The sequence below is a fragment of the Ornithodoros turicata genome, chromosome 2 (assembly GCF_037126465.1).
Source record: "Ornithodoros turicata isolate Travis chromosome 2, ASM3712646v1, whole genome shotgun sequence".
Lineage (NCBI taxonomy): Eukaryota > Metazoa > Arthropoda > Arachnida > Ixodida > Argasidae > Ornithodoros > Ornithodoros turicata.
The window spans coordinates 143,093,767-143,121,508 of NC_088202.1; the positions used below are offsets into that span (position 1 = coordinate 143,093,767).

General features: G+C 46.9%; 4 protein-coding genes across 6 annotated transcripts in view; 3 read left to right on the forward strand and 1 right to left on the reverse strand.

The window, feature by feature from the left end:
- The window catches only part of LOC135384193 (neural cell adhesion molecule 1-like), a 210,984-nt gene that overhangs the window by 176,485 nt on the left and 6,757 nt on the right, over positions 1-27,742 (reverse strand). The window lies entirely within an intron of this gene.
- LOC135384190 (endothelin-converting enzyme 2-like) lies at positions 3,101-8,122 on the forward strand. Its single transcript, XM_064613410.1, has 2 exons — positions 3,101-3,311; positions 6,224-8,122. Exons 1-2 carry the CDS (start codon positions 3,133-3,135, stop codon positions 8,103-8,105), a joined length of 2,061 nt encoding a protein of 686 aa, XP_064469480.1. The 5' UTR covers positions 3,101-3,132; the 3' UTR covers positions 8,106-8,122.
- Positions 11,598-15,565, forward strand: LOC135384191 (endothelin-converting enzyme 1-like). The gene is made up of 2 exons (XM_064613411.1): positions 11,598-11,815; positions 12,533-15,565. Exons 1-2 carry the CDS (start codon positions 11,637-11,639, stop codon positions 14,412-14,414), a joined length of 2,061 nt encoding a protein of 686 aa, XP_064469481.1. The 5' UTR covers positions 11,598-11,636; the 3' UTR covers positions 14,415-15,565.
- Positions 19,801-24,290, forward strand: LOC135384192 (neprilysin-1-like). The gene is made up of 2 exons (XM_064613413.1): positions 19,801-20,040; positions 22,393-24,290. Exons 1-2 carry the CDS (start codon positions 19,862-19,864, stop codon positions 24,272-24,274), a joined length of 2,061 nt encoding a protein of 686 aa, XP_064469483.1. The 5' UTR covers positions 19,801-19,861; the 3' UTR covers positions 24,275-24,290.

Here is a 27,742-nt window from a genome sequence, read left to right on the forward strand (position 1 = left end):
AGGTGCCGAGAAACCAGCAGGGGGAAAATGCGGCCTGGGACAGCTTCACGGCCCGCATGTGCAGACTCAGGAAAGCTAAGAAAATCCAGAGAACTCAGACTCAGCAAACTCACGGAAAACCTCAGATAGCACAGCCCATGGCAGGATTTGATCCCCTTACGTCACAGTCTCCAGCATGACCTCGGACAACCACACAGATCCCCGAATGTCTTTTTGCAAATTAGGCACACACAAAAAAATCCCCATATATAACCTTTCCACCGTTTTCCCTATATATCGGTACCTCTGAAAGTGACAAATATTTTTTTTCTTTGCGTAAAATGGCAGACCAAGAAAATCCCAATTACATTCTCTATTCTGCGAACATGACCCCCTTCCTGACCTCTCGCAGACAGTGGGCTTCTTTCATTGTCTGCTTTTGTGTGAAAGTCACTAGACACTCAGAAGAGAGGTCGTGACATTGGTACACCGCCTTCGACTAGACGTCCCTTTTAGCCGTGCCCTGTTGTTCAAGTTGGGGAAGCTAGACTCGCCGAACTGCCTCACGTGTGATGAAGTGGAGAACACTGAACATATATTAATTAACTGCACCAGATGCAATGTTCAACGTAATGACCTCAGAGCCGCCTTGGAAAGGCTGGACCACCGTCCTCTAGACTTAGTGAAGCCCCTCTGAGAATGGCCGAGGGATCTCAGACAGAGTGCGACAGCTGCTTTAATGACATTTCTTGTGGACATTGCAGCGCCTCTAACTTTTTAGACTTACCGTTTTTTTTTAATCTTCAAGTGTTTTGGAGTAGCCGGTTCCTGTGTTTTGTAGGAACCACCATCTCCATATTTTTCTTTTTATTCCAACCGACCAACCAAACGTCGGTAAAGCGTCCTCAGCAAAGTTTGCCTTCCGAGCTCCTCCTCGCGCTATTGTTATTGCTGTGCTTTGAGAAGGGAGAACTTCGTGTGCTCAGGTCTCCCTTGAACTCCGCGTACGCGGTGGAAGGAGGCAAAAGGGAGCAGGTCCCTGTAACGCGGTCCGCCTTCGGGTGGGTCGTGTCTTTGAATGCGTGGCCCATGACACGGTCGTCGGGGCTGTGTCCCTCGGGGAGCTGTTCCAGAAAGCTTTTCTTAAATCTTCGTTTTTAGAACGAGGGCAGTACTATTTTTGAGGCGTGGTGTGGGCAAGCTTGCGCCTGTCCCATCCTACAGATGGCAATACGAATACGAGGGCTACAGAGCCATTTATATGGAGAGTTTGGCCATTCTTTGATCTTTTGCCGCTTCACGGGAGGAGCTTGTTTTGACGTCAGAGTCGTCGTTGCGCCGCCCAAAAAGCCTGAATCCGAGCTGAATCCGCTTATCAGCCATCTAGTCCGCGCCATATTGATGCTGTCCGCCAGCTGGTCGACACCTTCGTGGCCGTGTTGAATGTAATCTACAGGAGCAACCGGCCTGTGACCCACTGGCGCAAGTGATAGGGGGCTTTGTTGCCGAACAGAAAGAGTTCAAGGACGAAAGGCTTTCGAAGCAAGAAGTACGCACGTGCCTTCTCTCCTTGGATTGTGAACAACGATCAGCATCAATATGGCGTCTGCGACCGGTTGACGACTGTATAACAATAGAGCATGACGAGGGAGGTCGTTCAGCCGTGACGTCGCATGACGCGCTTTAAGTTAGGCTCCTCCCAATGGCCAAACTCTCTCTATAAACGGCTCTGGAGGGCTATACGAACAAGAAGCCCATTGAGCCCTTGCATTCCCATGATCCCTTGCATGCCACATGTAGCGCTTGCTTTGCCACAGGTGGCGCTTTCTTTTTGAAGCGTGCTATGGGCAATCTTACGCTTGTCTGATCCTACAGTGGGCAATACAAGAAGGCGGGACGTGAATGGTGAAGACAGAGGGCAATGGTGAATGAGCTGGTAAGCATGCATTGTGACATTTAATTTTATTTTTTCCGTTACTTTGTTAGTGTCCGGTTTGGTAATTTTTCACAGCGCAAAGTAATGTTAAAGGAAAAAAAGTTATAAGAGAGAATTATTAATTCCGCACTGGCCATGCCTTTCTGGGGGGGGATCCATCTGGAGCCAAGCAGCGGTGAAAGCGTCGAAGAGTACGCAAGTGAATTGGACGAACCATCGGCGGCTGCCTCATCTAAGTGGACTAGGCGCACATTCCGTGGACTGAATTCGTAGTTTACCGGAAATATGAGGGATGACCTCGTAGAGGATGACACGCCGTCCCCCTATGGGTACTATTGCAGATAAGTGCCGAAAAGCGTATTCACCGAACTTGCAGATAAGACGTACCAGTATTCAATATTCACAAAGTTGGCGTCTGTAGGTACGGATGAAGAGGAAGTGATGAAACCATCCATCCATCAATCCATCTGCGAATTGGTATATTCAAATTTCCGAGGCTACGTTTATTACTGGAGGACTTCCTTGAAAGCATTTCACCTACGTCCTTGACATTCTGTCTTCTTTCGTAGTGCTATCACATGCCTTTTAGGCTCAATAAAAGCATTTGTTTCAATTTTTTTTATGCCTTGGACGCATTTCCCTTCGGTCGCTACGGCTCGCACCCAACACCTCTTGAGCCCTGATGCCCGAGCTTGACGACACCTTGTCATTTCCCTAAAATACCTCAATCGATTATGTTTTCCATGTAAATGTGTTATTTAGATGGCCAGCAGCTGCGAAAGTTGAAAGCTGAAGCGTAGAAATCTAGACTGAAAATAAAACATTCAAGGCTGAAAGAGCTAGTCGTATCCTTCGCTTCCTACTCACTGTTCCAACTGACCCTGTGAGTTAATTCTTTTGAAACGTTATGAACTTTCTTGTTCAGTCCATATACTACCGCCGAAATATCAGATTTTCCAACTTATCGCTACCGGATAGATACCGATAAACACCTCCCATATTTTCGGAGAAAAAAGTACCAAAAATTGGAAACCCTATTTATAGTGTATAGTTGTAGTGTACTTTCCGCGAAATTTCCTTTTCCTGTTCTCGTTCGTGGTGACACGGCAACTTTCATTCGAAACAAAAGAAGAAACCGTGCTGCGCGGCGCACGAGCTCAGAAGCAAATTGTTCATTCGTACGACTACACGAGCAACGGGAAGAACCCAAAGGAACCATGAGCAGTCCTACGCCTGACCCTCGAAGCTGGACGCCATCACCGGAGAGGACAACATCTCCTTCGACAGATAGCCGGCCGACCAAGACCCACATCAACCCTTTCGTGTGGCTCATCATCATTGTGGTCTTGGTCGTTGTCAGCGCTGGCTTTGCACTCATCACCATGCGAAAGGCAGAGTATGCTGCTCCTTTGTATCATCATGTCCACGTCGTAAGATGAATGTTCCAAGTTATCGGTAGTGGCAAAATACATGGTAGGGGGCGAACTTCGAGATATGTTACCCGCTATGCGCATGCGCGTGAGGAGCATACGTTCGAGAACACTGACAGCTATTAGTGCTGATTCTAAACAGAGGTGGGCAGTAGTTACTTTCTTAGTAATGTTAGTACAACTACTGAGTGCTCCCTGACATTGTAGTTGGAACAACTAGCGGGAGTAGTATAAGGTATCGTAGAGTAGACAGATTACATCGGCGGCATGGTTTAAGGGTTTGTTGCTTGTAAACCCAGCAGCGCAAGTTATACATGTTACATGAAACGCTAAATATTTTTAACTTGCAAGCAAAATTCCGACGGTTCGGGGCGACGTCTGTTGGGAAATAATCCCCATCTTGTAACTAATCCCCAGTTTGTAACTTCTTCCGTAAAATCTGTTTCCGCGTCTCTTCCTGCAACTTCTGTAAAACTTTGCGGACGTTTGATAATCTTTTTACCTCAACCTATATACAGGGTGTCCACGCTAAGTGTGAACAGATTTTTTAAAAATATATCAAACACTTTTACCGAGATGAAATCAATTGCAATATAGCATATGCTGAGGGGCACTCCCTAGGGGGGCATTAAGACTCCTAAGGCAATGTCTTAATTAACTTTCAATAATTAACTTTTTAATTATAAAAGCTACGAAGTTGCTCCAATGAGAACACCTGATCTCTTCGGTCACCAGATACCAAAACCGTTTTCAGAACAAAAATACCGTTCGGTAGATTGTCCGCAAAAAATTCGTGAAGGAACGCCATTTTTTTCTTTATTTGGTTTATTGCGCACCTTCAAAGAAGCGGCTTTCCTTTACCCCCAGTGTGAGAGAGTGAAAGAGCACAGTGCCGCCTCATGCGTCGAAGATTAGCTTTAACTTGCGGAAACAAAACAAAAACACAAATCTATCGGGTGACTCTATCGCGACTGCCCTTATCTTGGGCTGCATTTTCTGTTTTCTTTTAATCTTTTTCCAGGACGCAAGAGGCGATAGTGTGCTCTTTCATCCTGTCGTATTGGGGGCGAAGGAAAGACGCGTCTCTAGAGACGCGCAATGAATAAAATAAAGAAATGGCGTTCCTTCACGAATTTTTTGCGGACGATCTATCGAACGGATTTTTGTTCTGAAAACGGCTTTGGTATCTGGTGACCGAAGAGATCAGATGTTCTCATTGGAGCAACTTCGTAGCTTTTATAATTAAAAAGTTAATTATTGAAAGTTAATTAAGACATTGCCTTAGGAGTCTGTTAATGCCCCCCTAGGGAGTGCCCTTCAGCATATGCTATATTGCTATTGATTTCATCTCGGAAAAAGTGATATATTTTTAAAAAATCTGTTCACACCTAGCATGGACACCCTGTATATATAGGTTGAGGTTTATATGTTTATAAGTCGCAAACGTCGCCACACCAGCATTGGACAGCTGTTTCGGCCTTATTGGGCCTTCATCAGCAATGCGTAGGTGGGCGACGTTTGAGCGAGTGGCGTCGGAAGGTCACGTGGAACGTGATGTCCTCCCGTCAGGGTGAGAAACTCACCTCTGAAAGCCCAGTGCGAAGCCAGTAAAGTAATAAATGAAAAAAAAAATAGCACAGGCTCTTTGGTTGCACGTTGAACATATGTTTATAAGTCCCAAATGTCGCCACACCAGCATTGGACAGCTGTTTCGGCCTTATTGGTTTCGGCCACGATTTTTTTTTCTTTTAATACTTTACTGGCTTCGCACTGGGCTTTCAGAGGTGAGTTTCTCACCCTGACGGGAGGACATCACGTTCCACGTGACCTTCCGACGTCACTCGCTCAAACGTCGCCCACCTACGCATTGCTGATGAAGACCCGATAAGGCCGAAACAGCTGTCCAATGCTGGTGTGGCGACGTTTGGGACTTATAAACATATGTTCAACGTGCAGCCAAAGAGCCTATGCTATTTTTTTTCCATTTATATACGTGCATATATGTATGATACTGGATAAAAGTAAAATAATGAGCTAACAAAAGCTCGTGTATTTAGTGGGTAATGTAACACAAAGATAATATACTATGAAACGTTTAAAAGGACTAAAGTGTTAGGAATATCGCATGTGGCTTAACTAGGTTCTTGGAGTGACGTACAGGCAGAGCCATAGCGACGCAGGTTTGCGCCCAGGGCAAGGTAAATCTGAAGTGCCCCTCCCATCTGCCACTGCCATGTAAACAAAGAAATGAAAACCCTCATTTGCACTGCCGAGATCGTAAATTCAAATTTTCTTTGTTTCCGCTTTATGCTGCCCAACAAACCTTCACCCCCCTCCCGTCGCTACGGCTCTGTGTACAGGGTTGGTAGAGGTGCGCCATATGGCGACTGTCAGCTTCAGGGATTTTCTCAGAGGAGTGTGGTCATCATCCGTGGGTTGTTGTCCGGACAACGACTCACGATGATGACCTCAAATAGCTTCTAACTAATGTTAACTGCCATACAGTATATCTACTGTAGCTCCCATCGCTGCTTGGAACCCGGCAAGCACCACCGAAATTTCTCACCTGTTCTTTGTTCTCCAGGGGTTGAGGGCCTAATTTCCAATAGTACCTATAACCATGGAACTATTTTCGCTTGTGGCTAATAGACATTATGTTACGTATCGAAATCCCGGTTCTGTAACACGCGTTACTGTTGTCGACGACATGGTTAAGCCCATAACACATACCTGTTCATCATGTATTAAATAATGTTCGTTTTTTTTGTGTGTGTGTGTGTGCGAGAAAACCTTCCTCTTTCCTGCGGGGCATACGGCCATAATACAAATATATACTGGATGGCGAGTTCCTTTTATTCTTAAATTGCTCTATTTCCAGGTACGCCGCAAAATCGGCGCAGGACCCCGTTTGCCGAAGCCGCGACTGCCTGGAGCACGCTTCCCACCTTAAGGTCTCCATCAATACCGACGTCAATCCTTGCAAGAACCTCTACAGCTATACGTGCGCTTTCTGGTACAAAGACTACAGCTACAAAGACCCCAAAGACATTGAGACCATGCTCTCCGACAACATCCTGCACACCCTTACCTCTGGGAAATTGGACTTGCAGAGCAAAGCTGTAGCCAGGGCCTTCGCAGTGTTCCAATCGTGCATTCATAGGAAGGACGACCTGGACGCTTTCGAGCGATTCACCACAGACATGAGAATTCCGTGGCCCGGAGAACCATTTCGAGAGGCCAATGCTGTCGACGTAAATTTGCAGCTTCTCATCCGCTGGAGGATCTCTTTCCTGTTCAGTATCAAAGTGGTTCCATCAACAAATAATAAAGAGCCCGTTCTAGTCATATGGAAAGCCATGGAGGTGCAATCATGGAAGCAACTCCGCAATGGTGAGGCCCAAACCATATCACAGTACGCTGCAAGGGTGCGGCAGTTCGCCCATGCCTTGGGACACAACGAGACCCTCAGTGACAGCTACGTCCACCAGCTGCGAATGGATGAACTGAACGTCATGAAGCTTGTGGAAAGCGGAAGGAAGTCTCCGTATTTAGAGCATTTCTTCGGTCTTCGTCAACTCCAGAATTACACAAAAAACATCACTACCGAAGAATGGGTCTCTTTCATCAACAAGAACTTGGAACCTCAATTTCATCTTACCACCCACTCTATGGTATTAGTCCACAGCCTTCCAGTGCTACACATGCTCGGCAGGATAGTTGAGATCGTACCCAACGAGCGGCTGCTCGTGCTACTCGGTTGGATATTTGTACAAGAGTGTGCCTGGATGGCGTCAACTAAGTTTGACATAGCCACGTGGGGAAGCAAGCGGCAGGCTGAACAACACGCGCCTGCTTTCTGTCTGCGACAGATCGAGGACGCATTCGGAATTCTGCCTTGGGCGCCATTCATATACAAGAACTTTCCAAAAAGGGAACGCGATAAGGTGAACGCTGTCCTGGACAATATTGTTAGTACCATTCAAGAGAACCTCGAACGATCTACCATCATCAGCAATGCCACGAAGGAGACAGCTAGCGCTAAACTGCGAAGAATGAAGCGTGTTCTTTGGCCGACTGAAACCTTCTTCAGCGAACAAGAGCTCGACGTCATGTACTTGAGTTTTGATCCAGCGAATGGGACTTTCTTCCAACGCTGGGTTCGATCTATGACAGACGTAGGCAAGCTTCGTAGTCACAAGGATTTTCTGAACTTGTACAGTAAGACCATGAACGACAAGGTGTTTGGCCCCATAGTTTACCTGTATTATTTTAATATTCTTAAGCTGTCTATGGCTGCAGTTATATCCCCGGTTTACTATCGCCATGGCAACATGGCAATGAGCTACGGTTCCTTGGGGACATTGTATGCAGTGTTCTTGAGCAAATTTATTGATTCGCTCGGCCGTCAGATCGATGACAAAGGCCAGAAGCGAGACTGGTGGGAGTCACAGGTGTCCCACAAGTGCAAATCTTACGGTGATAGGAGAATGACCAATCTGTTTGGATTCGATGCCTCGTACGATGCATTCAAGACGGCTCTCTTTGCGCACAAGAACAAGGCATTGAACTCTAGACTGGATACCTTAAACATGTATACCGGGGAGCAGATATTTTTCCTATCCGCTTGCAGGCCCCTTTGTTCGCGAGGAGAGTTCGGAAAAGAGGTCTGCAACGCGGCTTTGGATTCGACTGCTTTTTTGAGATCATTTAACTGCTCTGAAGAGCCCAGCTGGTACGCGAGGAACTGTCGTATGTTATAAAAGATGTCGGCACTTGTTGTGTGGTCTATTGTGAATTTATTTGTAACAGCCGAATTTAGACAGATGAAAGAAACAGGAGCAGAACCTCTGGCTGGACGAGGGCCAGTACCGGCCGAAATATAAACGATGCAAAAATTTTCTTCAGTCGAATCGCGAAGGGGTTTTCAGGGCGCTCAGCCACGTCGCTGCTCATAAATTTGGAGGCAGAAGCGTCAGTAGAACGAAGCTTGTTTCACCTTCGTACAAAATATATGGTAGTGAGGACTTCCAGGACTACTTTCCAGGGAAAGCTCAAGTAGAAAGTATAAAAATTTACTTTTACATTTATGTATTTAGTTGTGTATATACTTGTACTTTTGTGTATTGTAAAAATGTAGATGGGTAGTTAAATTACTTCAGAGAGAAGATCACCACAATGCGTCTTGGGTCGGGGAGAGATGACGGAGATGGGGGATGCTGTGAGGTATGGCTTGTCGGATGAGCCCAGTGTGAAGGGAGTGAAGTGCTTTCCCGTTGCCCCTGCGGGGTGCACCGAGCATCTTCATTATATTGATGTATTTCTGTGTTGCGTCCGTGAGAGCCTTCACTTGTTCTGCCCATGTTAGGTTTCTATTGATTATGACACCGAGAAACTTGTGTTTACTAATACGTTGCATCAGGTTCCCGTTGACTGAAACGTGAAAGTTCGTTAGACGTTTCCGGGTTACACCGTTTTTTCTACTGCCGAGTCCATGCTACGTTCTTCCAGGAAGATGGCTATCGCGAGGAGGGTGCGTTCTAGTGTCTGCTGAACGTACTTGACGTTTGTCCCGTACATCCAAATGCAGACATCGTCAGCGTATATCTTGAACTTGACTCGTGGAGGGCATGATGTCTTCCATAACGGGGTTAAAGGAACAATTAGGTGACATTTAACGTCGCTCGAAATCCTGCCCCCCTTCTGTCAAGCTGTTCACCAGGGGTCACCATGTAAAATATTTGCGCTCTGCGGTGCGTTATAGCTGTGCAATCGAATTTAAAACACACACACACACACACACACGTCGGAAAAGGCAGACGCAGACGCACGGCACGATTCTACCGTGACGTATTGGAGGTTCTGTGCCTTGTTTGTTTGCTTTTTCTTCGCAGCTCACGCGCCGCTCATACATGCTTGAGCTGAGCCGCTGTGCGTCCTGGTCACGTGAGGGGAGTACACTCTAAGAAAAAAAGGAGTAAAACGGGGAGTAATTGCAGCTTCTACTCCCCTAGTCTGCAATTACTCCCCATTTTAGTCCCTCAACCCAACATTTAGTTCCGACATTTACTCCCCAGGACTGCAAATTGTCACTAAACTTCGCGAATGGTCTCCTGAATGCAACAGTCTACGTAAATATGTGCCCTTGGTCAATTTGAACGACATAAGGCTGTATAACTCAGACAACGTAGCAATTTTCCAGCCCAACGGAGTAAGAAACAGTTAGCGCATCTTTCTTCGCAAAGTGTGCCCTAGTATGGCGCACGATTTTATATCACTCGATATATCACGGTTGACGGATTGCTTCGAAGTATTTTCATGCATGCGCACCAATTATGTACCTGGGACTCTTAGAACAGCGCGTGAAACGCAGTCTTCACTCTGTGACATTCATTTACTCCCGTGCATTTACTCCCGAAAGGGACTATTTTTTGTGGCAATGCAATTAGTCCCCAAAAGGAGTAAAAGTACTCCTTTTTTTTCTTAGAGTGTAGCATACGTCACGACGTCCTCTCGTTCTGCGATGCGCTCTTATCAAGAGGAAAATGATTTTTCAAAGATGTGCGGAACCGAGCCCTCGTGCTCGCTCTGTAAGTCCCCTGCGCTTGTCCTTCTTTCGCAGGAACTCATTTTATTCGTTGGAGAACACTCTGCACCGAAAAACGAACAAGAAAAAACAATTATGGGGTCACGTCAGTGCTCCTTTAAGGTTAGTGATGCAGTCTGCTGTGCATCGTGCTTTTCTGAAGGCGGCGATCTCATCCGGGAGCTTTCCGTTGTGTTCTAACCACCACCGGATGCGCACAAGGATTGTTATTTCCATTACATTTGCTACACAGCTTGCGAGGCTGATAGGTCTGTACGATTCGATTTCGTTCTTCGGCTTGCCAGGTTTCCTTATGCGTATTACCTTTGCGTCTTCCAGTCCCGGGGGAGCTTTCCTGTTTGCCAGCTTTTGTTGTATATCTTGTTGTATTTTATTGTATTTTCCGGATACTTGTAGGTTATCCAGTCTGGTCCTGGTCCTATGGAGAGGTTCGCTTGCCAGACGTGGCTTTGATGGCAAGTTCTTGGATACTAAAATCGTGTTCCAGCGCTACGGGTGTGGAGTGCGTTACTAGCTGGTTGTCCACTGCTGAGGATAGAAGAGACTGGTGGTGGAGGGAACCGGTGGATGCTGGTGAAGATTTTTTAAGAATGGCCAAAAACGTTTCCTCTACTGCGAATACAGGTACGTTCGTACTGAGGGCAATGGTACGGAAAGTGGCTTGAGATGGGCTGCTCTTGATGCTCTTTACAATGGTCCAGAGCTTCCCAGCGTTGACTAATGGCGACAGGGATTTCCATGTATCCTCCCATGCGTGCGATGCCAACATTTTTTAGGTGTCGATTTATCTTTTCTTTGGTGGTTTTTGCATGAATACAGTCGTCTATGGTTCCAGTCCGTCGGTAACGGCGCTCAGCGCGTCGTCGTATTGTTCTGAGGTGTCCGAAATTTACATCTGTTTTGGTGTAGGTCATTGGCACCTTGGTATGTTTGCTGGACTGCTTCGGATTCTGTCTTATTGTCCGGCCGAATTCTTCTGGGGTGGTGTTGCCGTCAAGTGTTGCAGTGTTCCGATGACGGACGTCTTGCCAATTGCGGATTGTGAGCGTTGTTTTCCAGTGCGATCTGGCATGTCGTTGGTAAGATAGAAAACATACGAAAAACCTCAGATAGCACAGCCAATTGCATTCTTTATCCTCGGAATATGACTTCCTTCCTGACCTGTCGCGAAGAAATGACTTGTGTCACTGTTTCTGTTTGTGTGAAGCATGACTTGGCACCCACAACAGACATCGGGGAAGCATCCTCAGCAACTCTTGCCCGCCGAGCTCCGACTAACGACAGTTTTGTCTCGCATTCTAGCGCTATCTTGTGCTGACTACTCACTGTTCCAACTATCTCCGTGAGTTATTCCTTTCTTTGAAAAGTGTTAAACGGTTTTATTATCCAGTCCAAATAGCATGCCGGAAAAATATCTTTTTTTTTTAATTCGTCGAGATCGAGGAGATACCGATAAACACCTCCCACGTTTAGGAAATGGAAGTACCGACATTTGGAAACGCTATTAATTTCGTATAGTTGTAGTTTACGTTTCACCGAAATTTCCTTTTAATTTTCTATTTTGCGGTGATACGGCAAGTGCCTTTCGAAACGAAGGAGACAACGTGCTGCGCGCAGCACGAGCTCAGAAGCAAATTGTTCAGTTGTACGACGACTCTACGAGCAACGGGACGAGCCCAAAGGAACCATGAGCAGCCCGACGCCTGACCCACGAAGCTGGACGCCAACACCGGAGAGGACAACATCTCCTTCGACAGATAACCGGCCGACCAAGACCCACATCAACCCTTTCGTGTGGCTCATCATCATTGTGGTCTTGGTCGTTGTCAGCACTGGCTTTGCACTCATCACTATGCGAAAGGCAGAGTACGCTGCTCCTTTGTATCATAATGTACACGTCGTAGGATGAATGTTCAGGATATCGCTAGTCGCACAAACATTGGAGGGGGCGTAACTTTGAGATGTCCCAGAAAATCATATATGTCCCAGGCACATCCTGGATATATAGTAAATTGGATGTTGGGATATCCCATGGGAGCTTCACAGAGAGTCCGTTTACGTAGAACGCATATCCGTGTCGACTGGCAGATTCCTACTGTTTTCATATCCCAGAACCGTCACATAGACATCAATTTTGGATACTTAGACGTTCCGGGGATATTTTAAAATGTATGCTTTTTTGTGTTGAACCAATTTGGAATTGATAGTGATTGATTGCTATAGCAAATGCAAAAACTAATTAAACAAAAAAGGCCATCTACTTTTGACAGCACACCCTACTTGGGGAGGGGTGCCCCGCGACTGCGTGCGCGTGCGTACCGCGTGCCCCTGCTGAGGGGTGCGGCCATAACCCAAGCCCAATGCAGACTGCGTTAAATCCCGGTTCTCTAACACGCCTTACTGTCGACGACGACATGTTTAAGCCCATAACACATATCTGTTCATTCATGTGTGAAATAATGTTCGTTTGTGTATATGTGTGCATGCGTGTGCTAGAAAATCTTTCCTGCGGAGCATATTGCCAAAATACAAGCATACACTGGTTGGCTTGTTCCTTTTGTTGTTAAATTGCGCTATTTCCAGGTACGTCGCAAAACCGCCCCAGGACCCAGTTTGCCGAAGCCGCGACTGCTTGGAGCACGCTTCCCACCTTAAGATCTCTATCAACACCAACGCCAATCCCTGCAAGAACCTCTACAACTACGTCTGCGCTTTCTGGTACAGAGACTACAGCTACAAGGACCCCAAAGACATTGAGACGATGCTCACCGACACCATCCTCCACACCCTTACCGCTGGAAACTTGGACTTGCAGAGTAAAGCAGTAGCCAGGGCGTTCCGAATGTTCCAGTCGTGCATTCATAGGAAGGACGACCTGGACGCTTTCAAGCGATTCACCACAGACATGAGGGTCCCGTGGCCCGAAGAACCATTACGTGAGGCCAATGCTCTCGACGTCCATTTGCAGCTTCTCATCCGCTGGAGGATCTCTTTCTTCTTCCGAATTAAAGTGGTTCCATCAAGAAACAATAAAGAGCCCGTTCTCGTCATATGGAAAGCCGTGGAGGTGCGATCATGGAAGCATCTGCGCACTGTTGATGCCCGCGCCGTATCACAATACGCTGCAAGGGTGCGGCAGTTCGCCCACGCCATGGGACGCAGCGAGACCCTCAGTGACAGTTACGTCAATCAGCTGCGAGAGGATGAACTGTCCGTCATGACGCTTGTGGAACAGGGAAGAAAGTCTCCGTTTTCAGAGCATTTCTTCGGTCTTCGTCAACTCCAGAATTACACAAAAAACATCACTGCCGAAGAATGGGTCTCTTTCATCAACACGAACTTGCCACCTGCATTACATCTTACCACCCACTCTATGGTAGTTGTCCATAGTCTTCCAGTGCTACACATGCTCGGTAGGATACTTGAGATCGTACCTAACGAGCGTCTCCTCGTGCTACTGGGCTGGATATTCGTCCAAGAATACGCCTGGATGGCGTCAACGAACTTCGACATAGTCACATGGGGAAGCAAGCGGGAAGCTGAAGAACGCGCACCTGCTTTCTGTCTGCCACAGATCGAGGACGCATTCGGACTTTTGCCTTGGGCGCCATTCATGTACAAGAACTTCCCAAAAACAGAGCGCGATAAGGTGAACGCTGTTTTGGACAATATTGTAGGTACCATTCAGGAGATGCTCGAACGATCTACCGTCATCAGCAACACCACGAAGCAGACAGCTAGCGCTAAACTTCGAAAAGTGAGGCGTATTCTTTGGCCGACGGAAACCTTCTTCAACGAACAAGAGCTCGACGTCCTGTACTCGAGTTTCGATCCAGCGAATGGAACTTTCTTCCAAGACTGGGTCCAATCTATGACAGACTTAGGCAAGCTTTTTAGTCACAACGATTATCTCAACTTGTACAGTAAGACCATGACCGACAAGGAGTTCGGCACCATAGTTTACCTGTATTATTTTAATACCTTTAAGCTGTCTATGGCTGAACTTATATCCCCGCTTTACTATCGCCATGGCAACATGGCGATGAGCTACGGTTATTTGGGCACACTATATGCAGCGTTCTTGAGCAAATTTATTGATTCGCTCGGCCGTCAGATCGATGACAAAGGCCAGAAGAGAGACTGGTGGGAGTCACATGCGTCCCCCAAGTGCAAATCTTACGGTGATAGGAGAATGGGCAATCTGTTTGGATTCGAGACCTCGTACGATGCCTTCAAGACAGCTCTCTTTGCGCAAAGGAATAAGGCATTGAACTCTAGACTGGATACCTTAAACATGTATACCGGGGAGCAGGTATTTTTCCTAACCGCTTGCAGGCCCCTTTGTTCGCGAGGAGAGTTCGGTAAACAGGTCTGCAACGCTGCTTTGGATTCCACTGCGTTCTTGAGATCATTTAACTGCTCTGAAGAACCCAGCTGGTACGCGAGGAACTGTCGTATGTTATAAAAGATATTGACACCTGTTGTGTGGTCTACGGTGGTCTATAGCCGAATTTAGAAAGTTTTAACGGGATTTCAGCAACTGGAGCCCAAGATGGTGCTGGATCAGGGCTCAGTAGCAGCCGAAGTATAAATTATGCAAAAATTTCCTCCATGGAATTTCGAAAGGGTTTTCACATCTCCCGTCACAGCTCGGCCACGTCACTGGTAAATTTCGAGGCAGAGGCGTCGGTACAAGGGATTTCCAGGGCTACCTTGGGCTTCCAGCTCCCGTGGCTCGGTGGTTAGCGTGCTGGCCATGTCACGTCGAGACTGGGAGGTACCCGGGTTCGAATCCCGGTGCCGGCTGTGCTGTCTGGGGTTTTTTCTGGGTTTTCCTCAGACGCTTTCAGACATATGTCGGCACAGTTCCCTTAGAAGTCGGCCCAGGACGCACATTCCCCCAGGGCGTCAGTCGTGACGTTGCCCACCTACGTGAGGCCGACAACGGCAAGCCCTTCCACCACCACCACCACCACCAGGGCTACCTTACTGGCAAGGTAGAAAGTATAGAAACGAAGGAAGTGAAATCGTCATTCAGGGATGCTCGAAAACCTGTTTATGTACTCACCACCACCAAAATCAGGACCGTCGTCACCACCACCAGGAGCAACCGTTTGGAATTATATTCTCGCCCTATCGCTATGCAATTCAGAAAAAAACAAGTGAAAAAAATCTCAAACGCAGGTGCTTAGTCATTTTTTGTGAATGCTGGTCCCGCTATTCACAATCGACAACAATAATTCTTCCACATTTTTCGGACCCCCTGCAAAAGGGGATCCAATCCACCCGAACAATCTGACCAATTCCGCGTGCCACCACCTATGGGGCCTCCCAAAAATTGGCGCGACTGGATGAACCTAACAGAGACTAAGCTCTGAGTGGCCACTTGCGCGCGTCGCTACCATGTGTTCCGGCGCCGTTACCAGGTACCCGGACTCGAATCCCTGTGCCGGCTGTGCTGTCTGGAGTTTTTCCTGGGTTTTTCTCAGACGTTTTCAGACATAGGTCGGCACAGTTCCCTTTAGAAGTCGGCCCAGGACGCACATTCCCCCAGGGCGTCAGTCGTGACGTTGCCCACCTCTGTGAGGCCGACAATGGCGAGTCCTTTCACCACCATCACCACCACCTTCCGGCGCCAACCGCTGAGTATATTCTGGCACACGTCGAAAGAACCCCCGGAGGTCCAAATTATCCGCAGTCCAACCCCGCGGCACGTGCGACATGTCGCCACAGTGTGCAGACAGACCTTACGTGTAACCATCACGGTACCATTACCATTACAATTACATGGTGACCTCGAACTTTGAGAGCTACGCCTTGTTTCTATTGTTCGCCGTCGCTCTGGCTGGCGCTCCCCAAATGCCGCGTCTGGAGAAAACGCCTCATGCGATTGGGCCTTTATGTATAATGCGTTTAATGTCTTCGAAATAATGCTTGTGTCACGACGCCATTAGTGTCTGTGATTTATTGATATCGTTCGGGAATTTTCGTCCAACTAATGCGGTGATTCACTAGGAGTTGCGAAAATTTGATTTGATTTGCGTTTTACAGGCGTACTAGCTACTAAGGCCAAGAGTTGCGAAAAGAAAGCAGTGCGGAATAACGTCTTGACGCATGGCGCTGCTGATGACTGAAGTTTATTGGCGCAAAAGCAACAAAGGCCATCTCGACGCATGCCACGCGTTATAGTATGCGTTGTATACTCTCCCGTATCATCGTGCCGTCGAGCGAGCCCTCACTGTTTGGTTTGATTTGCATTTTACTGGCGCACTAGCTATACTAAGGCCATAAGAGCCCTCACTGTTAAATAGTAGTATTGTCATGGGTAATAAACACTGCATGTGAGTATTCTTTTTGCTGTGTTGGCACAGCGAAGTCTATGAGCAGTGTAGAGGCGGTTACAGGTGCCGAGAAACCAGCAGGGGGAATATGCGGCCTGGGACAGCTTCACGGCCTGCATGTGCAGACTCAGGAAAGCTAAGAAAATCCAGAGAACTCAGACTCAGCAAACTCAGGAAAAACCTCAGATAGCACAGCCCATGGCAGGATTTGATCCCCTTACCTCACAGTCTCCAGCATGACCTCTGACAACCACACAGGTCCCCGAACGTCAATCCAAATATCTTTTTGCAAATTAGGCACACACAAAAAAATCCCAATATATAACCTTTATACCGTTTTCCTTATATATCGGTACCTCTGAAAGTCACAGAAAGATTTTTTTTTTCCTTGCGTAAAATGGCAGACCAAGAAAATCCCAATTACATTCTCTATTCTGCGAACATGACCCCCTTCCTGACCTCTCGCAGACAGTGGGCTTCTTTCATTGTCTGTTTTTGTGTGAAAGTCACTAGACACTCAGAAGAGAGGTCGTGACATTGGTACACCGCCTCCGACTAGACGTCCCTTTCAGCCGTGCCCTGTTGTTCAAGTTGGGGAAGGTAGACTCGCCGAACTGCCTCACGTGTGATGAAGTGGAGAACACCGAACATATATTAATTAACTGCACCAGATGCAATGTTCAACGTAATGACCTCAGAGCCGCCTTGGAAAGTCTGGATCACCGTCCTCTAGACTTAGTGAAGCTCCTCTGAGAATGGCCGAGGGATCTCAGACAGAGTGCGACAGCTGCTTTAATGACATTTCTTGTGGACATTGCAGCGCCTCTAACTTTTTAGTCTTACTGTTTTTTTTGTTTTGTTTTATCTTCAAGTGTTTTGGAGTAGCCGGCACCTGTGTTTTGTAGGAACCACCATCTCCATATTTTTCTTTTTATTCCAACCCAGCAACCAAACGTCGGTAAAGCGTCCTCAGCAAAGTTTGCCTTCCGAGCTCCTCCTCGCGCTATTGTTATTGCTGTGCTTTGAGAAGGGAGAACTTCGTGTGCTCCGGTCTCCCTTGAACTCCGCGTACGCGGTTGAGGGAGGCAAAAGGGAGCAGGTCCTTGTAACGTGGTCCGCCTTCGGGTGGGTAGTGTCTTTGAATGCGTGGTCCATAACACGGTCGTCGGGGCAGTGTCCCTCGGGGAGCTGTTCCAGAAAGCTTTTCTTACATCTTCGTTTTTAGAACGAGGGCAGTACTATTTTCGAGGCGTGGTGTGGGCAAGCTTGCGCCTGTCCCATCCTACAGATGGCAATACGAATACGATGGCTATACGAACAAGACCCCCTTCCTGACCTCTCGCAGACAGTGGGCTTCTTTCATTGTCTGTGTTTGTGTGAAAGACACTAGACACTCAGAAGAGAGGTCGTGACATTGGTACACCGCCTCCGACTAGACGTCCCTTTCAGCCGTGCCCTGTTGTTCATATTCAGCCCTTGCATTCCCATGATCTCTTGCATGCCACATATAGCGCTTGCTTTGCCACAGGTGGCGCTTTCTTTCTGAAGCGTGATATGGGCAATCTTACGCTTGTCTGATCCTACAGTTGGCAATACAAGAAGACGGGACGTGAATGGTGAAGACAGAGGGCAATGGTGAAGGAGCTGGTAAGCATGCATTGTGACACTTATTATTATTTTTTTTTCATTACTTTGTTAGTGTCTGGTTTGGTAATTTTTCACAGCGCAAAGTAATGTTAAAGGAAAAAAGTTATAAGAGAGAGAATTATTAATCCCGCGCTGGCCATGCCTTTCTGGGGCCAAAGATTCAAGCCGGGGGATCCATCTGGGGCCAAGCAGCGGTGAAAGCATCGAAGAGTACGCAAGTAAATTGAAGGATCCATCGGCTGCCTCATCTAACTGGACTAGGCGAACATTCCGGGGACCGAACTCGTACTTTACCGGAAATATGAGGGATGACCTCGTAGAGGATGACACGCCGTCCCCGTCCCCCTATGGGTACTATTGCAGATATGTGCCGAAAAGCGTATTCACGGAACTGGCGGATAAGACGACCCAGTATTCAATATTCACAAAGTTGGCTTCCGTAGGTACAGATGAAGAGGAAATGAGGAAACCTGCATCAATCCATCTGTCAATGGGTATATTCAAATTTGCGAGGCTACGTTTATACTGGAGGACTTCCTTCAAAGCATTTCACCTGCGTCCTTGACATTCTGTCTTCCTTCGTAGCGCTATCACATGCCTTTTAGACTCAATAAAATCATTTTTTGCAATTTTTTTTTCATGCCTCGGACGCATTTCCCATCGGTCGTTACGGCTCCCACCATAGACCTGTTGAGCCCTGATGTCCGAGTTTGACGACACCTTGTCATTTCGCAAAATACCTCCATCGATTATGTTTTTTCGATGTAAATGTGTTATTTAGATGGCCAGCAGCTGCGAAAAGTTGCATTTAAAAATCTAGAATGAAAATAAAACATTCAGGGCTGAAAGGGCTAGCTGTGTCCTTTGCTTCATACTCACTCTTCCAACTGTCCCTGTCAGGTAATTCCTTTGAAACGCGTTAAACTTTTTTTTTTTTTTTCAGTCCATATACTACCGCCGAAATATCAGAATTTCCCACTTATCACAGCCGAATAGATACCGATAAACACCTCCCACATTTTCGAGGAAAAATACCGAAAATTGGAAACCCTATTTATAGGGTACAGTAATGTACTTTCCGCGAAATTTCCTTTTCCTACGAAGCAGGACATAGGCTCGCTCTCCAATGGGTTCCCGCCCATTGCGGTGTCAAAGGGAATGAACTGGCGGACAGCGCCGCCGAAGCAGCTCTCTCGTCTCGGACACGGACGCGTATTGCACTGCTGAGAGGCGATCGGCGGTCCATACTTCGAAGCCTTGTGACTCCTCTGGCTACCCGCCAATGGACCGCCGACATACTACCCCCCGCATGCCGAGCAGAGATGACCCAGCGCTCGCTTTCCGCATGCCAGCACATATCTCCCGTCAAGACGCCGCATTAGTTCATCGAATGCGCCTCGACGTGGCCTTCACAGCACAGTGGCGCTACCGCTTGAGCCAAGTTAACTCTCCCAACTGCAGTCCCTGCGGTGCTGTTGAAGATCTCGAGCATATTCTTCTCCGTTGCCCACACTACCACCCTTCCCGCTCCGTACTCTCCGCCTCCCTCAAGGAACTAGACTCCCGTCCCCTCTCCCTCACAAAATTACTTCGCCCCTGGCCGCATCCAGCTCACCAACGCTCTGTCCTCAAGGGTCTCTTCCCCTTTTTGGACGCTACAGGACTTCGATCCTCATTGTAACAGGACCCATTCCCTCATTCCCCGCTTCACCTCCAGCAATGGGGCAGAGTATCGCCCCCGGCAATGAAACTCCCCACCCATCGTCCCGAAATAAAGTTGTTGTTGTTTCCTTTTCCTGTTTGTGGTGACAGGGCAGCTGTCATTGGAAACAAAAGAAGAAACCGTGCTGCGTGGCGCACGAGCTCAGCAGCAAATTGTTCATTCGTACGACTATACGAGCAACGGGAAGAACCCAAAGGAACCATGAGCAGTCCCACGCCTGACCCTCGAAGCTGGACGCCGTCACCGGAGAGGACAACATCTCCTTCGACAGATAGCCGGCCGACCAAGACCCACATCAACCCTTTCGTGTGGCTCATCATCATTGTGGTCTTGGTCGTTGTCAGCACTGGCTTTGCACTCATCACCATGCGAAAGGCGGAGTATGCTGCTCCTTTATGTCCACGTCATAAGATGAATGTTCAAGTTATCGGTAGTGGCAAAAAACATGGTAGGGGGCGAACTGCGAGTTATGTTAGCTAAGTTACCCTCTATGCGCATGCGCGTGAGGAGCATACGTTCGAAAACACTGACAACTATTAGTGCTGCTTCTAAACAGAGGTGGGCAGTGGTTACTTTCTTAGTAATGTTAGTGCAACTACTGAGTGCTCCCTGACATTGTAGTTGGAACTACTAGCGGCAGTAGTATAAGGTATCGTAGAGTAGACAGATTACATCGGCGGCATAGTTTAAGGTCTTGTTGCTTGTAAACCCAACAGCGCAAGTTATACATGTTACATGGAACGCTAAATATTTTTAACTTGCAAGCAAAATTCCGGTAGGACGGTTCGGGGCGACGTCTTTTGGGAAATAATCCCCACCTTGTAACTAATCCCCAGTTTGTAACTTCCGTAAAATCTGTTTCCGCGTCTTTTCCTGCAACTTCTGTAAAACTTCGCGGACGTTTGATAATCTTACCTCAACCTATATACAGGGTGTCCACGCTAAGTGTGAACAGATTTTTTAGAAATATATCAATCACTTTTTCCGAGATGGAATCAATTGCAATGTAGCATATGCTGAAGGGCACTCCCTAGGGGGGCATTAACAGACTCCTAAGGCAATGTCTTAATTAACTTTCAATAATTAACTCTTTAATTATAAAAGCTACGAAGTTGCTCCAATGAGAACCTCTGATCTCTTCGGTCACCAGATACCAAAACCGTTTTCAGAACAAAAATCCTTTCGGTAGATCGTCCGCAAAAAATTCGTGAAGGAACGCCATTTGTTCTTTACTTCGTTTATTGCGCATCTTCAAAGAAGCGGCTTTCCTTTACCCCCAGTTTGAGAGAGTGAAAGAGCACAGTGCCGCCTCATGCGTCGAAGATTAGCTTTAACTTGCGGAAACAAAACAAAAACACAAATCTATCTGGTGACTCTATCGCGACTGCCCTTATCTTGGGCTGCATTTTCTGTTTTCTTTTAATCTTTTTCCAGGACGCAAGAGGCGATAGTGTGCTCTTTCATCCTCTCGTATTGGGGGCGAAGGAAAGACGCGTCTCTAGAGACGCGCAATGAATAAAATAAAGAAATGGCGTTCCTTCACGAATTTTTTGCGCACGATCTATCGAACGGATTTTTGTTCTGAAAACGGCTTTGGTATCTAGTGACCGAAGAGATCAGATGTTCTCATTGGAGCAACTTCGTAGCTTTTGTAATTAAAAAGTTAATTATTGAAAGTTAATTAAGACATTGCCTTAGGAGTCTGTTAATGCCCCCCTAGGGAGTGCCCTTCAGCATATGCTATCTCGGAAAAAGTGATTGATATATTTTTAAAAAATCTGTTCACACTTAGCGTGGACACCCTGTATATATAGGTTGAGGTAAAAAGATATATATATATATATACGTGTATATATGTATGACACTGGATAAAAGTAAAATAATAAGCTAACAAAAGCTAGTTTATTTAGTGGGTAATGTAACACAAAGATAATATACTATGAAACGTTTAAAAGGGCTAAAGTGTTAGGAATATCGCATGTGGCTTAACTAGGTTCTTGGAGTGACGTACAGGCAGAGCCCAAGCGAGGCAGGTTTGCGCCCAGGGCAGGGTAAATCTGTAGTGCCCCTCCCATCTCCCACTGCCATCGGAAGCCATGTAAACAAAGAAATGAAAACCCTCATTTGCACTGCCGAGATCAAAAAATTTTCTTTGTTTCCGCTTTATGCTGCCCAGCAAACCTTCCCCCCCCCCTCACGTATCTACGGCTCTGTGTACAGGGTTGGTAGAGGTGCGCCATATGGCGACTGTCAGCTTCAGGTATTTTTTCAGAGGAGTGTGGTCATCATCCGTGGGTTGTTGTCCGGACAACGACCCACGATGATGACCTCAAATAGCTTCTTACTAATGTTAACTACCATACGGTATATCTACTGTAGCTCCCATCGCTGCTTGGAACCCGGCAAGCACCACCGATATTTTTCACCTGTTCTTTGTTCTCCAGGGGTTGAGGGCCTAATTTCCAATAGTACCTAACCATGGAACTATTTTCGCGTGTGGCTAATAGACATTATGTTACGTATCGAAATCCCGGTTCTGTTGCACGCGTTACTGTTGTCGAAGACATGGTTAAGCCCATAACACATACCTGTTCATCATATATTGAATAATGTGTGCGTGTGTTTTTTTTTTTGTGTGTGCAACCTTAATCTTTCCTGCGGAGCATATGGCCATAATACAAATATATACTGGGTGGCGAGTTCCTTTTATTCTTAAATTGCCCCATTTCCAGGTACGCCGCAAAATTGGCCCAGGACCCCGTTTGCCGAAGCCGCGACTGCTTGGACCACGCTTCCCACCTTAAGATCTCTATCAACACCAACGCCAATCCCTGCAAGAACCTCTACAACTACGTCTGCGCTTTCTGGTACAGAGACTACAGCTACAAGGACCCCCAAGACATTGAGACGATGCTCACCGACACCATCCTCGGCACCCTTACCTCTGGGAACTTGGACCTGCAAAGCAAAGCAGTAGCCAGAGCGTTCCGCATGTTCCAGTCGTGCATTCATAGGAAGGACGACCTGGACGCTTTCAAGCGATTCACCACAGACATGAGAATCCCGTGGCCGGAAGAACCATTTGAAGAGGCCAAAGCTCTCGACGTCCATTTGCAGCTTCTCATCCCCTGGAGAATCTCATTCTTCTTCAGTATTAAAGTGGTTCATTCGTCGCCTAACAAAGAGCCCGTTCTAGCCATATGGAAAGCCATGGAGGTGCAATCGTGGAAGCAGTTGCGTAATGGTGAGGACCGCACCATATCACAGTACGCTGAGAGGGTGCGGCAGTTCGCCCACGCCTTAGGACACAACGAGACCCTCAGTGACGGCTACGTCCACCAGCTACGAATGGATGAACTGAACGTCATGAAGCTTGTGGAAAGCGGGAGGAAGTCTCCGTATTCAGAGCATTTCTTCGGTCTTCGTCAACTCCAGAATTACACGAAAAACGTCACTACCGAAGAATGGGTATCTTTCATCAACACGAACTTGCCACCTGCATTACATCTTACCACCGACTCTATGGTATTAGTCTACAGCCTTCCAGTTCTACACATGCTCGGCAGGATACTTCAGATCGTACCCAACAAGCGGCTCATCGTGCTACTCGGCTGGATATTCGTGCAAGAATACGCCTGGATGGCGTCAACTAACTTCGACATAGCCACGTGGGGAAGCAAGAGGCAAGCTGAGCAACGCGCACCTGCTTTTTGTCTGCGACACGTCGAGGACGCGTTCGGAATTCTGCCTTGGGCGCCATTCATATACAAGAACTTCCCAAAAAGTGAGCGCGATAAGGTGAATGCTATCCTGGACAATATTGTAGCTACGATTGAAGAGAACCTCGAACGATCTACCATCATCAGCAATGCCACGAAGCAGACAGCTAGCGCTAAACTGCGAAGAATGAAGCGTGTTCTTTGGCCGGCTGAAACCTTCTTCAGCGAACAACAGCTCGACGCTGTGTACTCAAGTTTCGACCCAGCAAACGGTACTTTCTTCCAGGACTGGGTTCGGGCTATGACAGACGTAGGCAAGCTTCGGCGTCACAAGGATTATCTGAACTTGTACAGGAAGGCCATGAGCGACAAGGTGTTGGGCCCCGTAGTTTACCTCTATTATTTTAATATTCTTAAGCTGTCTTTGGCTGAAATCATGTCCCCGCTTTACTATCGCCATGGCAACATGGCGATGAGCTACGGTTCCTTGGGGACATTATATGCAGTGTTCTTGAGCAAATCTATGGATTCGCTCGGCCGTCAGATCGATGACGAAGGCCAAAAGAGAGATTGGTGGGAGCCACCTGTGTCCCACAAGTGCAAATCTTACGGTGATAGAAGAATGACCGATCTGTTTGGATTCGATGCCTCGTACGATGCCTTCAAGACAGCCCTCTTTGCGCAAAAGAATAAGGCATTAAACTCTAGACTGGATACCTTAAACATGTATACCGGGGAGCAGATATTTTTCCTATCCGCTTGCAGGCCTCTTTGCTCGCGAGGAGAGCTCGGTAAGCAGGTCTGCAACGCGGCTTTAGATTCGACTGCGTTTTTGAGATCATTTAACTGCTCTGAAGAACCCAGCTGGTACGCGAGGAACTGCCGTATGTTATAAAAAATGTCTGCTCTGGTCTGGATGTGTGGTCTACTGCGAATTTGCTTGTAACAGCCGAATTTAGAAAATTTTATCGAGATTCCAGCAACTGGAGCCCAAGATAGGGCTGAACGAGGGCCGAGTAGCAGACATAGTATAAAAGGTTTAGACTTGCTCGCAAACCTGTTGATTTTCTCAAGGAGTCGGACAGGAGCAACCGTGCGAAATTTTCTCGCGCCTTACTCTCTTAAATTTTATACACCACCTTCGGTGAAATTGGATGATAGCCTAACTGACTACTCTTTTTGTGTGTTTAAATCAACACCGTAAGATGGAAGTATACATGAGGTGGTAACTCAACACCATCTGGGGTGTAGCTGAGTGATACCCTAACTGATTCCATTTTCGGTGTAAATCAACACCGTTAAACAATGGCGTAACGTGTGCAGCTTTGTTTCCATAGTGAGTATCCCACCTCTGAAAAATGTAAGTCTGTCGAAATAACGTCAGGGGCGCCCGAACTTCGCAGAGACGAAAAAACACACCACCACTTCGTAGCTTACACTCACTATGGAAACACAGCTGCACACGTTACGCCATTATTGAAGGCGTAAAGGCGTAAGGCGTTAGGGCAGGAATATCAGCCAAAGTATAGCAATTCCGAACTGGTGCCATATTGGACCAATATACTGTCTGATATACGGATAAAGATATAAGCGCTTAAATGTATTGATAAATTTGAAACATCACATAAATTGGATAACGAACCAAAAACCCACTAGAAAGGCATTTCCTTTCTACGAGAAAACAGATACTATATACATTGCTTATCTTGCGAGCGCCTGCCAATTCGATATCCCTGCTCGCCTTCCAGTCAAAACGAAGGGTGAGGTTTCTAAGTTTAATCTGATTATATATACAAAAACACTGAAGAGAGAGGAATTGCTTGGAGTATCAACTCAGCATAAAGATAACGCCTGTGTATCTTACTGGTTTTTGGTATGAGGGAAAATTAAGACTGAGCGTGCACGGTATTCATATTCCACGACAACGTTAAAGATTTTGCTCTCAGTTACACCCTTTCTACACCGGTAGCCACTGATACACCCACAGAATTGGCTTCTGTAACTAGTACACCCATATAACACCCACACACAAACTCTTTTTGCGCAGAAGGGTGTAACAGGGGTGTGCAAAACGATTTACATCCAAATTACACCCCATTTACACCAAAAAGGGTGTTCAGAATTTAAGAGTGTATGGCTACGCAATGCAACTCAGAAAAACAACCCAAATTATCCGGCTTGTGTGGGCCGACGAGGCCTCGATGGTGGGACACTATGTGCTGTCGCGTCGTAAAGAGTACAGTGTGTAACGCAGCGAGCAACCGTCATACAGCCATCAACCTGATCACATCATCAACCTTATGACGTCGTGGCGTGACCGATCCTCTTACTTGCTCTCTGAAGGTCCCTATGGCTCATGCCGTAAATCGTAGATTAGCCCCGAACAGACACTCAAGCAGAAATGCGTGTTGTGTTTGTCGTGGTACTGTCGAATTTACGCAATGAGTCGTATTATTCATTCGTAACCACCAAGCAAAGCAGTATGTATAGCGCTCTCTGAAGGATTTGACGTGTTTCTAGTAGGAGTGCGGTTCAAGAGGGTAAAATAATACACAGTCCAGCTTGCTGAAATGTCGTCAAGAAAACTATTAACGAAAGAATGAACCACAACAACAACAACTTTATTTGCGACCTTGGAAAATGGGGAGTTTCATCGCCACAGGCGATACTCTACCCCATTGCTGGATGGAATGGGGGGAATAAAATAACGAGCCCCTTCACAATAAAGATCGAAGGCCGTTGGTGTCCAGAAATGTCAGAAGAGCTTTGAGCGCAGAGCGTTGCTGGGCTGGATTGGGCCAGGGACCAAGCAATTTCGATAGGGAGAAAGGGCGAGAGTCCAGCTGACGAAGAGACTCGGAGAGTGTGGTTCGGGAAGTGGTTCGGGAGTGTGGTTCGGGGAATGAACCACGAAGTCAGAGTAGCTATTTAATACGTGAGCTTTCGGGCAGAGGCTCTGCCCGAAAGTGCACGTATTCAATAGTTACTCTGAGTTCGTACTGACTAGGAGTGCAGATCAAAGACTGACTACTGAGGTTCACGTATTAAATAGTTACTCTGAGTTCGTCCTGACTAGGAGTGCAGATCAAAGACTGACTACTGACGTTCACGTATTAAATAGTTACTCTGACTTCGTACTGACTAGGAGTGCAGATCAAAGACTGACTACTGACGTTCACGTATTAAATAGTTACTCTGACTTCGTACTGACTAGGAGTGCAGATCAAAGACTTCTTCCTCGCGCTACGAGACAGCTATATGATCATTGGTTTTTGTGCTATAAGCCTCGTGCTTTCTCGTGTAATCCGAGCGGCAACGAGAAAAGAAAAAAAAAGAAAGAAAAAGAGAGAAGCAAAAATATGGAGGACTGTTTCACCGATACTAAAAGCTTGATATCCACGAGTCTCGGCATTTATGCCAATACATCCCTCCACACTCCCTGTCGGCGAAAGCCAGGACAAGCCGCTGACTTTTCTCCGTTCTTAACTAATTCTTTTGTTGCTGTGGCTTTCTTGAAAATCGGTATTATTTGCACGTGCAATTACAGCTAGTCGGCTTCGATTTGACAGGAGCGTTACGAGGGAATGTGTGTCTGTCAAGCGCGTAGAATACTACGTGTCTTCATCGGAAGAAGTCGGAACGGGTGTCCCGAGGCGCTCTCTGGTGGCGGGGTTGACTGGCGAAGCGTGAAAGCGCTTGGCATGGGTCGAGCAGCGCAGCGCTAGTTCATTGATTTCTGCTCGCAGGAAGGCCTGATCAATGTCAGTCCCTCGTGCGGAACAGAGCCTAAAATCGCCGATAATTGCTCGATAAAACTCCCGCTTTGATTGGATAACATTCCGCTGTCCCCGGGACATGGGCCCTGGCGCTCCTCCGATGACTAAGACAGAAAAAAAAAAAAAAAAAAAGAGATGGGCGTGCGTTTGCCGCTGCCATGTCAGATTTATCTGGTCGTAAACTGGCGAACAGCAGCCTGTGTTCTCTTTACACAGTGCTCCTCATTCGAGTCAGTTGATCGAATAACAACAGCGTGTCGTTGTAGACGAAAATCCAAGTAGCATAAGTATCTTGTCTTGCGGTACAGTGTCTTTTCATTAGCTTCTGTGTAAGCCTCACAGTGATCATCTTACAGCACGTTGATGATGATGATTCGAGGTTTTCTGGCGCATCGACAAGAAAGGTCATTATGTGCCAAAACATTGGTAGTGATGTGTGAGTAGTTAAAATGAATTATAACTAGTGAAAAAAAATATGAAGATGTCTCAGATAGCTCCTAAACATTTGCAGCACACGAGGAACTGCGGACATGAAATTCAACATTGACAAAGCAACCTGTTAATCTAAAACTACAGAACGTTTAAAA